This window comes from Ylistrum balloti, unplaced genomic scaffold (genome assembly GCF_031769215.1).
Source record: "Ylistrum balloti isolate Yb309-2 unplaced genomic scaffold, AGI_CSIRO_Ybal_v1 Utg370138, whole genome shotgun sequence".
NCBI lineage: Eukaryota > Metazoa > Mollusca > Bivalvia > Pectinida > Pectinidae > Ylistrum > Ylistrum balloti.
In genome coordinates this window covers 741,763-754,964 of record NW_026782146.1, presented here as the reverse complement: position 1 = coordinate 754,964, position 13,202 = coordinate 741,763, and the positions used below count along the sequence as shown (strand labels likewise).

At 37.7% G+C, this 13,202-nt stretch overlaps 1 protein-coding gene across 1 annotated transcript; it reads left to right on the top strand.

The window, feature by feature from the left end:
• The first annotated feature begins 6,609 nt into the window (after nt 1-6,609).
• On the top strand, nt 6,610-10,396 carry LOC132550678 (poly [ADP-ribose] polymerase tankyrase-2-like). The gene is made up of 4 exons (XM_060214769.1): nt 6,610-6,925; nt 8,369-8,470; nt 8,827-9,033; nt 10,036-10,396. Exons 1-4 carry the CDS (start codon nt 6,610-6,612, stop codon nt 10,233-10,235), a joined length of 825 nt encoding a protein of 274 aa, XP_060070752.1. The 3' UTR covers nt 10,236-10,396.
• Nucleotides 10,397-13,202: the final 2,806 nt, after the last annotated feature.

Sequence of the window (13,202 nt, the reverse complement as noted above, 5' to 3'; positions counted from 1 at the left end):
TTCAGTAATAAGTAAATAGTGGATGCAGGCAAAACTAATTCCTCTATATCCATATCTAAAGTTATATGTAGATCTGGAGATGTTTCCTATAAAAAGTCTAATATTCTCAGTTATTACATATGTATAGCCAATTAAAAGCTAAAAAGCATAAACAATTCACTATTTTCAAGTTGAAATGACATTAAAAGTTTCCTCTTTATATATTGTTTCTGGGAAGGCGGTCCACGGACACGGTATACATAATCCTCCGTTTCATTGTTGTCTTTCTGCTTCGCTTCCTTTTATAATGCCTTCTCTGCTTCTCTTTCACAATGTGTTAAGTCGTTTCTTATTCCTATTGAGGAAAGTTGGCTTGATTTCTTACTTTTCTAATATTTTTAAAGATTCCTTTCTTTGGTTGTTGTGACTCAAAATGAACTAGAATAGGCCGGCTGTTATTAGTTAGGTCACTGGACTCTGGTCTCTTTCCCAATATATAATTTTTCCAGGCCTATCTTTGTTTGACACTCCACAGACTTGTAATAAATTTCCTACAACTTTAGTATCTTCTTCCATACGTTTCTTTCCTTCGTGATGGGACTGTTCTGGAACTCCAAATAGAATTATGTTGTTTTCCCTCTCTGTTCGCTCTTTAATTTCAGCAACTATTTCGTCTTTGCTTGGTGCAGATTTCTCACATTTCAAGTTCATTTCCAGTTCAGCGATTAACCCTTTTACCTCCCTTTCAAGTTCCGCAATTCTGTCTTCAAATTCTTGCGTGATTTGCCTACACCTCTCTTCTATTTTTCTGTCCGTGAGAATATTCTTTTCGACTGTCATTCTGCATGGTGGACAAAACCACACGGTATCTGATTTTGATAGGATGTCCTGTTTCTTTGAATCAAATTCAGAAAAATGTATGACGTGCAAATACTTATTGAGCAAATTTAAATGAATCGATTGCGACTCGATTATAATTGCCGAACTATTGTTTCACAGGACTGGTAAAATACTCAAAAGGCTTATACAAAAAAGTAACACTTACCTCTTCGTAGGGAAAGAGAGCTTTATTCAGGGGACACAACCCGTAGATCGCGAAACATACGGCACGACGATTCTACAAACAATATGGAGATTTAAATGGTTGATTAATAGATCCAAGATATTTGCATTTACCAGAATTGGAAAAAAATGAACTTCACAGAAATGAAATGCCAGAACATATCTTGTATAAAGCAAAAAGATGCAAAATTTCAAATACGCATGGAATTGAAATTAACATTATCAAAAGATCGATCAACTTGACAAACTATTACAAAAAATATACTAACTTTAACTTTATGATATAATCAATATGGACAGAAATATTTATAATTAGTACAAAACCAAGAATAGACAATGTTTAATCAATGTAAAACATAATCTGTACTCGGAACCTATTCCAGAACTGGATATATTTTTAATATATATATAATATTTTAAGTTGACATCAGAGGGACGAAACATTTATAACCAATCAGCCTGTGTTCAGTAGGAGCGAGTACGTGCGCAATGACCAGCAGTCAGTAACATACATTTCCCCTTTGGCCTGTAAAACCGGATCACATAACATGAGCAATTGCATACAATTCCATCCCAAAATAATGAATCAGAATTCAATCATCTCTTTTTGTTGTTTTAAATACATTACATGTACATTACATTACATTACATTGAACATCGAATCAACTGCGACATGTTAACACCACAGATTGAGGATACAGGAATGCTACTATCCAGAAACAGAAAAAAAATCACAATAGGGAAATAGAAATCGTCACGCTTATCACACAGCCTGTTGGAAAACTGTATGTTTCTTTGCAGAAGTCTATTGATTTAAAATAATGATGGATATAACATCAACATATCTGAAAGTGAAATTGAATGTTTTCTCTTGTTTTTTTTTTAACCTGTTTTGATAAGTTAATACTGAGTGTACGAGCTTGTTAGGTCTCCCTCAGGATTCACGTATTATCCTCTCGTGTAAGAGTGGTCATACTGAATTAACGTCCTGACGTTGGACGTTTTAAATCGACAATATAATCTATTGATTTGGCGGGTATAGGGTTAAATGAGTGGTACGCTGTTTGTGGAGATTTACCGATCTGACCTTGTAACAACCTCCGCTGATATTCTGAAACATTTTCTTCAACTGGTTGTTCTATAGGAACTTCTATTCTATCAATATCTGCTAATGTATTACAAATCAACCAGTCGTTATCGGATCGAAGGATGTTATCATGGTGAACTGGCCATTTGTCTGACGAAGGTGACCGTGCAGTCATCGGAACGTCACACTCTAATCTTCTACTGGTTGTGTTATAACATGAAGGTGACCGTGTAGTCATTAAAACGTCACACTCTAATCTTCTACTGGTTGTATTATAAGACGAATGTGACCGTGCAGTCATCGAAACGTCACACTCTAATCCTCTACTGGTTGTGATGTAAGATGAAGGTGACCGTGTCGTCATCGAAACGTCACACTCTAATCCTCTACTGGTTGTGATGTAAGATGAAGGTGACCGTGCAGTCATCGAAACGTCACACTCTAATCCTCTACTGGTTGTGATGTAAGATGAAGGTGACCGTGTCGTCATCGAAACGTCACACTCTAATCCTCTACTGGTTGTGTCTTTTCTATTATCGTTACCAACATGAAGAAAATGTTCCGTCTCTTTCTTTCTCTGTTAGCTTGGTTTTGGTAAATGTTATGTTGGGTGAATATTTTTATCGCGGAATCTTTTTTTCTCCGCCGGTATATAAAGACGAGAGACGGATTTCCTTTTCCTAATTCTTCGAATGAGAGTGAATTTTTTGTGCTTTGTCAAACTTGTCATGTCCGGCTATCCTGTGAACACTCCCTAATTAACGAGACTATAAGCACTTTTTTTAAATAACGAAACATATACAGTTAGATATAAGTTATCTACCTGAAACATGTAGGTGTTTGTGTGTCTTTTGTATGATTGAGTTTGTTAGGCCTGCAAAAGTGAAAAAATAAAAACCTGATGAAATATTTTATACAATTACTTGATACAAAAGTACTATGTTCTTGTACAGCATTATCATTATCAGTACAACGGAACACCATTTAAGTGAATGGCATTATGTCAAAAAGAAATAAAACTCCTTGATAAAGTTTTGAACTGCGACGAGAAAACATGGACTGGAACATTCCGACGAGAAAGCATGTGCTTAGACATCCCGACGAGAAAACATGGACTGGGACATCCCGACGAGAAAACATGTGCTTAGACATCCCGACGAGAAAACATGGACTGGGACATCCAGACGAGAAAAAATGTGCTGGGACATCCCGACGAGAAAACATGTGCTTAGACATCCCGACGAGAAAACATGGACTGGGACATTCCGACGAGAAAACATGTGCTTAGACATCCCGACGAGAAAACATGGACTGGGACATCCCGACGAGAAAACATGTGCTTAGACATCCCGACGAGAAAACATGGACTGGGACATTCCGACGAGAAAACATGTGCTTAGACATCCCGACGAGAAAACATGGACTGGGACATCCCGACGAGAAAACATGTGCTTAGACATTCCGACGAGAAAACATGGACTGGGACATTCCGACGAGAAAACATGTGCTTAGACATCCCGACGAGAAAACATGGACTGGGACATCCCGACGAGAAAACATGTGCTTAGACATTCCGACGAGAAAACATGTGCTTAGACATTCCGACGAGAAAACATGTGCTTAGACATTCCGACGAGAAAACATGTGCTTAGACATCCCGACGAGAAAACATGGACTGGGACATCCCGACGAGAAAACATGGACTGGGACATTCCGACGAGAAAACATGGACTAGAACATTCCGACGAGAAAACATGTGCTTAGACATCCCGACGAGAAAACATGGACTGGGACATCCCGACGAGAAAACATGGACTGGGACATCCCGACGAGAAAACATGGACTGGGACATTCCGACGAGAAAACATGTGCTTAGACATCCCGACGAGAAAACATGGACTGGGACATCCCGACGAGAAAACATGTGCTTAGACATCCCGACGAGAAAACATGGACTGGGACATCCCGACGAGAAAAAATGTGCTGGGACATCCCGACGAGAAAACATGTGCTTAGACATCCCGACGAGAAAACATGGACTGGGACATTCCGACGAGAAAACATGTGCTTAGACATCCCGACGAGAAAACATGGACTGGGACATCCCGACGAGAAAACATGTGCTTAGACATCCCGACGAGAAAACATGGACTGGGACATTCCGACGAGAAAACATGTACTTAGACATCCCGACGAGAAAACATGGACTGGGACATCCCGACGAGAAAACATGTGCTTAGACATCCCGACGAGAAAACATGGACTGGGACATCCCGACGAGAAAACATGTGCTGGGACATCCCGGGGAGAAAACATGTGCTAGGACATCCCGACGAGAAAACATGTGCTGGGACATCCCGACGAGAAAACATGTGCTAGGACATCCCGAGGAGAAAAAGGTCACAGCAGATAGAACAGGTGACCAAGGTCACAGTTACCTCAGGTAGAACAGGTGATCAAGATCACAGTAAATAGAACAGGTGGGCATGGTCACAGAGAGCCCAGATAGGATAGGTTAAGGTCACAGCAGATAGAACAGATGGCCAAGGTCACAGTTACATTAGGTAGAATCTGTGGACAAGGTTACTTCAGGTAGAACAGTTTATATTGGTCACTGGCTTAGTTATCTGTGTGCCAGGCCCCTGTGATTAAACAAGAGGCCCAGTGGGCCTGCACCTTTCACATGTTAATCAATGATTATCACAAATATTTATCCATTGAATTTGAAGATTCTAGCAACGTTTACCCCAGAGATCATGCTAAAGGGTCAAGGTAATTTTGTCAGCCCTGGAGACTACCGGTCCAATGTCGTGATTGTAAGATTTTTAGATGACTTTGCGACTCAGAAGAGGTCGTTTGAGGGTTTTTTTTAGCAATGTGGCCCTTGTGACTTTGATTATGGGCTTATATCATCCTAGGAACCTACCAGGTGAATAGTATGACTCTTGTAGCCTTTCAGTTATTGAGAAGAATTCGCTTCAGGAAAAAAGGACGAGTGGACCGCACCGCGACAAAAGCTTATCTGACCTTGGTAACGAGAGCTGAAGAGGTGTTCTAAAAAAACTTCGACAAGCAGTGCAGTTACCATTGGAATGTTTGATTAAAAACACTTGCATATTCAGGTATATATGTATACGATATTGTTTGGGATTCGTTCCAAGTCATGTTATACATCCACTAATTTTATGGAGATGTTATGCGGAATACGATGCAAAATATAAATGTAGAGATGTGACAAATGTTCACGATCGTAATGTTTTATACATGTAATTTGCAAAAGTGTTTGTCATGTGAGAATATTAGTAAATGTGATGTAGTAAACGATGTCTCGCGATCTTTTTTATAACAAGTATAAGTTGGTTGACGCTACCAGGCCTGTATATATCTGTAAACGCTAAAAAGGGGGACTTTGATCATTGTGTGATCCTAAATATCTTTTCATTAAACTAGAATTCACACAATGTTCTTGTTTGTTATCTTATTTTAATATGTTATTGATTTGCATTCAAATGACTTTGTTATTATGAGAGAACAATAAACATGAAAAAATGCATCATTTAATTACAAAATCGGAATATCAATTTGACCGCAAAAGTTCTTTAATTTACCGCCATTCTATCTTGTAGTCACAACGAAACCACAAAATCATAAATTAAGTTTAATTTTGTACCAGCTGTCCTAGCACCAATTTACCATTGAAATTACGCAATGCTTTAGAGGACAAAGTGGTAGCCACTATTTGTTATCGTACAGATCTGCTGTTTCTTTTGGCAACATGTAAGATGTATTAATCAGCTGTGCGAGTGTTCGTCCGATTAGGCTTTAAGCCTAGGATCCTGGTACCAACATCTTAAACCAACAACGCAATTACAAGTCATGTGCTACTTTGTGGGCGGGGCCAATAATTTGTTTTGATCTGGTAATTGACATGTACATTCTTCTGGTTTAATAGTCCGGATAAATCACAAGAAACTTCTGGCAGATCTCACAGTTTATCATTAGTAGTTATCAAAGCTTATATAACGATAAAGTGCGAGGCTGTCCGCTGCTGTGGGCGGGGTTGTTTGTGGGCGGTCTCCCGACGTCTCTTGATTGACAGAAATAAGACACCTTTACACAATGACGCAGTATAGTAAGGAATGCTAGTTCCCCCCGGGGATAAAGGTTTTAAACCTTCGTTGATGGACAACCGTGACAGAAATATATACAGAGACATATTTTGGGTTTCCCAGTCCATGTGTGTATCAGTCGACCCTAGTACACCGTCTCGTCCACAGTTTACTTGACGTGGTAGAGAACACCCAGAGTATTTACCGTAATCTTGGATATCTAATTATCTCAAGGTAATTAAGTCCGTGATAACTGGAAACGCACGCCTTACAATACTAAAGTTAATTTAACTTATCTTATCTTTTACCGGAAGTAATTTTGAAACATAATCTTATTTCAGATTATTTTGTCTGTCTGTGTGGAAATTAGATATGACAATTACATCATCAGGATCCAGCTGGAGTTTGTTGTCTTGGTCGACGCCGTTGCTGAAACGCAGGAGGAAAGGCACCGAGTCCCAGAAGACATCACGTGTTTCCAAGTGTAGTTGTGAGGAAGTGAACAAGCTAGACACTTATGGAAGAAGTCTTCTTTTCTATGCAGCCCGGTATGATCAACCGGAAGTTGCTATTCAGCTTCTGGAAGCCGGATGTGACCCAAATGTCGGTGATGATGACGGGATAACACCATTGCATGAGGCTGTAGACGCCGGAAGTTACGATGTTCTGAAACTGCTTATCAAACAAGGTAGGATAAAAAATAAACCGACTTCAAGTCACATAAAAAATGTCGGAAAGTCGTGATATCACCTATAACTAGGTATTACCTGTAATCACCTATAACTAGGTATTACCTATAATCACCTATAACTAGGTATTACCTGTAATCACCTATAACTAGGTATTGCCTATAATCACCTATAACTAGGTATTACCTGTAATCACATATAACTAGGTATTGCCTATAATCACCTATAACTAGGTATTGCCTATACTCACCTATAACTAGGTATTACCTGTAATCACCTATAACTAGGTATTACCTGTAATCACCTATAACTAGGTATTGCCTGTAATCACCTATAACTAGGTATTGCCTATAATCACCTATAACTAGGTATTGCCTATAATCACCTATAACTAGGTATTACCTGTAATCACCTATAACTAGGTATTACCTGTAATCACCTATAACTAGTGGTGTTTACCAATGGCTGTAGACTCTGTAAGTTAAGAGAACATCGATTTTCGTTTCATGTGGTGAGTATGATATTGGATTTTATTTCTTGCGAAACAGGACACTACCTAGAAAAGTCTTAAAAGAAATAAAAAGAACAAAAACAAAAAAATATGCATGTTTAATGACAAGTTATGAATTATTTCCTAGAAATGTTTGCTGTTTAATTAAAATTTACATACTTCCTTTATGAACAGTCCTTACATTGATCACAAATCTGTCTATTTAATTTACATACGGAAACAGGACCAGGTAACATCAGTATGATTTGTCAAATATCGCGGACAAGATTGATAATGCCGAGATATATTTATAACTGTTAGATGTAATGAATGTCTAGGTCCTCAGGTAAATTTCTGCATTTTAAGGACGTACTTTGTCTCGGCTGATTGGCCCGGGGTTTAGTAAGGAAATTCCTGTGTTACATTAATTAACGTTGGTGTACGCCGTGACTTTGTGACTACCGCTCACATGTTCAGATTTCTTTATGTGTCATACAAATGTAGGTTTTGAGTCATGACTTGGTAAACAAGAAAACCGATATAGAGTTGTTACGTGTTCTGGTAAATGTCTATTGCTTAGTCTCGTTAAGGCTGTAAGCGACACGTTTCTGACACCAATTTACATGAACGAACACGACCATTAATACATTACATCGTGGTTAATGTATTTGTTTTCAAACTTGAAACACATGTAACCCTGGTTAATTCTAGCCTCAATATACCGCTCGGCTAGAGTGAACTTCTCTATATCTCGATCGGTTGAGCGTCAGACTAATAAGTCCCGTGTTCGAATCCGAGTGGAGGCATCGAAATCAATAATGGCATCTGTCACACACAGTCATGACAATTTCATAATATTTACAATATATGTTATATAAAAAACGAGACCATTGAAAGCTTGCCAAATTATCATAATTGTAAATTATTTTAATCGATAACCTTGATTTAACAGGATGCTGTGACGTAAACAGGGTCGACAATGCCGGGGAAAGCCCACTGATGTATGCTACCATGAAGGACGACATCGAGATGACGAAGTTGCTGATTAAATCGGGTAAGCGTGAAAAATTATCGGAAATAATTTATAAATATCCAAGTAGTAAACAAAGACACATTTCAATAACTTTCACTGTAAAAAACTTGTTTTGATAATATAAAAGTATCTCAGTAATAAGGATAGATTTCTGTACGATTTTGATTACAGATGAATAAGTAGACAAATGAATAAAATAAAATCACGAACTTCGAGATGAATATTAGTGACACAGGAGATGTAAACGTATAGAGTCGTATTAAGGAGTAATGGTAGTGAAAAAGACGAGCACATCTACTCCCCGCCTGACAGGGTCATTGCCTGAGAAAGTGAACTAATGACGGACAGATTTTACGACACGCTATTTGTCATTACAGGAGCCAGGATTAACGACGTAGACAATATGGGCAGATCGGCCTTTCTGATTGGCTTACATCTAGGGTCAGAGAGGGCATGTTTACACCTGCTGAAATGTGGATGTGACGTCAATCAGACTGACCTTGAGGGTCACTCAGCACTCCATTTCGCCACTTACGCAACTGACCTTCAAACTCTCGACATTGCCAGGAAATTACTTAAGTCAGGTAGGTACTATACAATTAGAGATGGACAATGACGTCACAATGACGTCACTGACCTGTTTTAATATTGAAATTATGTTTTTGTTGCTTTAAGCGTCGTAGAAAATTTAAGTAATTTAGGTGCGGAACCTTATAGTTTGTGCATGTGATTTTTGAGATTTACCAACCTTCGTCTATATCATAGTGTAATTATGCAAATTTTTACTCTAATTAAATAACAGGCTACTTTATCACTCTGAAAAACATTCCTAAAAATGTCAGGAAACCGATAAAAATGTTTCGATTGAACTATTTCACCAGGTGTCTCCTGGTGATAAACGATGCTTTTATTGGAAGTGTCCCTGAAACCAAACACGTGTAGAATGTTGCTTGTTGCATATGTCCTTGAAACCAAACACGTGTGTAAACTTAGTGCTCTCACGTTGATTATTGCAACACGTGCCCCTGAAATAGTGCAAGCACCTACATATATAAATATGTGTTCCTTCCTGATTTAGCCCCAAGGCACAAATCTACTCTCCTAGTCCTCGTAAGTAATGAGGACACGTCTATGTAGGTCCTACAGAATAACACCAGAATTATCGGTCGAATACAATGAGAATGACAGTCATTCTGACCTAGTAATACAGCTGTCAAAGCCGACAGTCTATTTAAAAAACACTTCTAATCATGCATAAAATGTTATATGCTAGTTACTTACTTAAAGGTTGAAAGGTCAACGAATTTAATGTTAATTTTATTCGTAAGCATGCATAGTGGATATTTCATCAAGGACGTGCTTTTTTTTATATCAATGTCAACTATCCGTGCATGCCCTATATATAGGGTAAAGACACTGCTGTCACTGGCGCACAGCTCCCTGTCCTACACTGCCCGTTAAGGTTATTGTTAGGATTTTACAAATGAACACATAAGCAAACTAATGTGACGAAGTATTTAATAGAATATTGATTAATATATGAATTAATTAGTTATTGGATTTTAATTGTGTACTTTATATTGCAGGGTACACAGCCAGGAAAGATTCGGAGTGGCTTAAGAAAGCTGGAGAGTGTTCTTCATGTTTATTTCAGAAAGACGAAAAGTTTTACAAACATGTCTTGTCTAAGGCTGGAATCAAAAGTAAAAAAAGCGAAAAACCGGAACTGATTAAAACAGTGCGACTCACATACATACACAAAGTGTTTCATACCCGAGCGTCCTAATTGACAGCTTGGATGCGATTGGATATATGTAAATGATATGTTAATGACATGTAAATGTCATGTTAATGATATGTAAATGAATCAGATGGGGAATACAGTGCTGAAATCCCGTTATGATACAACGATATGTTATTGTCAATTTCTTACCATCTGCGATATATAGAAGCTTTGTGTATAGTAAAATTTGTTTATATTTTCCTTTATGTGTCATCTTTGCTTATTGCGTTGGTTTTCTGAATCCATTTTTATAAAAAGTCCAAGAAATGTAAAAATAGAATGTTGACAAGTTTTAGTATATCCACCTTCATACGAAAATGTATAATGAAGTAATGAAGTGTCCACTAAAGTATAATTTCCAGTTAAAAAAAACGATATACGAAGTCAACTTAATTTTACAGTATACAACAAAAATGTTTTTGAAGACATGAAAAACGAGATAATTCTGGTGAGTTCTGAACATAGCAAAAAAGGGTTAGAGTCCCGAAAATTTCTGTGACGTCTAGTGGTCAGTTTTATGACTACACCTGACGGTCATTTATGGTCTATAACACTGATGGATCGTCACACTTGGATGACATGTCAATCTGGTCATACATCACTGCCACCGTTATTTTGTCACACAGTGGAGGTGTATTCCGTGTTATTTTCTGTGTATTCTGTATATAACAGTCCCGTTGTCATTACTGTATCATTTTTTCTTTAATAAAATATTTTGTATAAATTTGTTGAAGGTCGTCTTAACCACTGGGTATTGATGATGACTGACCTACGTATATCTGTTACGACTGGTTTTGAATGTCGTTTGTGTAGTGTTAGCGGACTACGTATGAGTCAGTAGAATGGCGATTTGTTAGTGTATCTGAGGACGGTTGATATTACTCTGTACTTACAGTCAGATGGCCGTTCCGGCTCATTGGCCTCTTTTTAATTATTGAAATAGACGTACAGTCTATTTTCTAATAATTTCACATTTAGAAATTAATGTAAAATTAGAGGAATAATTTTGATACGTATTAGATATTACGTGTTGTAATGTATGACGACATGGATTATACTATCAGATAGTTGCACGTGTTGACAGAAGAATCCAGATCAAAACACTGAAATTTCAACTGAAAGTCAATGGAAAATCGTAAATAACAAAGATGTCTAACTTTAGACTAAAGAAAAGATAATAAGACGAGGTGTTCCAGAATGGTAAAGACCAGGGCCCGTATTCATGAAACCGTTCTCATGCTCAAGCATGATTTTTGTGCTCAAGCCTTATGTCTTGTTTAAGTTAAAAATGACTAAATAAGGCGTATAGTGTATGACCCCATTCCTCTTCCGCTCTTTCCTAAACCTAGTGCTGCGACGCGCCTAGTTTGAGTTAGGTTATAACTAAGATTAGGCAATGGTCGGTCTTCAAAATTATATTTTAAGAAATAGACGGTCCCTGTGCCTCACCTCTGTATCCCTGTCTCTCTCATTGCTTCTTATTTGTCCCTTTCTACTCATTTTCTTATCTTTTTCGCTGAAAGGTCGTAATAGTGGATGTAAAAAAAACCGTTAGATAAACTAATGAGATAAACAAATGTGTCTAGGGGATACAGACTAGGGTACAGAGACATTGTATTGTAAACATCATTTCCACATCCTCCGAAAGGATTTTGTCGTAACTAGCATGAACTGGTTCCAATATAATACTTACCAATATTCTTATCATTCAATGTCTTGCAAAGTCCGAGATGACATTTCACTGCTATCTTGAAAAGCACTTTTTTTGTGGTCTTTATTCTAGCTGAAATCTACATACTACAAGCAAATACTTTGTGACCCATGTGACTTTTAAACTGGGTCAATGCCATTCATATATTAAAAAAAAAAATCACAATGGAAGTTTAATGGAAGGTTTAATCTTCCAGAGTTACCTCCCCTCGTTTCTCCCTGTCTGAGTTCTTGATCAACCAAAGTTACCTTCCCTCCTTTCTCCCTGTCTGAGCATTCAAAGCACATAATTTATCCATTGTGAAAAGATTATTCCTGCAAAGATGTCCATATACATGTTTCAATAAACGTCAATAAATTGACATCAGATAACTGTTTATGGTAGCCGATATCGGTCGCGAACGTTGATGCTAAAACTGCAGATTTACAAAATTATGAGAAATCAAGCATGGTGGTATATCAAAGGAAAATACATCTGATGTCATACTGTGTAAAATAACATTTTCTGGAAAGCAACCTGCCTGCTTCCGCAGCCTATGGTGGTTACATGTCCAGTTATTTCGATATTCGAAGGTCTGGTCCAGTTATCACGATTTTTTTTGTGCAAGAACTCGTCAATGGACGTTCAAACCATCCGCGGAACACAGGGTTTAAAAAATGAAAATTATTGAGAAGACTTACGTGATTTCATTAAGAACTATTCTATTTCTAATGATTAAAAATACAAAAGTACACGTTGGTGTAAGAGCAATTGTATGTGAGCATTGGCTTTATACTGTTATATGGGACTATCGTTGTAATGATGTCGAAATTATCAATGGGAGTTGTCTCCCTTATGCCTTTAAATAAATGTAAGACCTGGGCGATGAAATTGAAATAAAATCATTCTCGTTGAGCGCTATTTGTTGAAAGTTTTATTTTTCGATGCTTGAGCATTATAATTTTTTGACCTATCTGGAAAACGAAGTCCATCTTTTGTTCCTATTTCGTTAGATCCTTTCCATTGGTAGGTCTAATACAATCATAGGATTAACAAAACAATCTTTAATTCTATCAATTAAATTGTTGTTATCGCTGTTTCTAGAGGAGAACCGAAGTGATAATTCTTTGGTCCCTTTTAAACTAAAACTGTCAAAATCCAAGCCGGCCATCAGTTGGTCAGTTTTTATATTCCCATCAGTCCCAAAACAGACATCGCGTGTCAAGGGGTCAAGGGCAACCAAGATATGTAAAAACGATGTTGTAAACGCATTTCTTACA

What these genes read in the sequence shown, in the direction of transcription:
- LOC132550678 (XM_060214769.1), top strand. Translation starts at nt 6,610, where the DNA reads ATGACAATTACATCATCAGGATCCAGCTGGAGTTTGTTGTCTTGGTCG. An exon ending in GAAACTGCTTATCAAACAAG is followed by an intron (nt 6,926 to 8,368) that starts GTAGGATAAAAA and finishes TTGATTTAACAG; the next exon opens with GATGCTGTGACGTAAACAGG. An exon ending in GAAGTTGCTGATTAAATCGG is followed by an intron (nt 8,471 to 8,826) that starts GTAAGCGTGAAA and finishes TTGTCATTACAG; the next exon opens with GAGCCAGGATTAACGACGTA.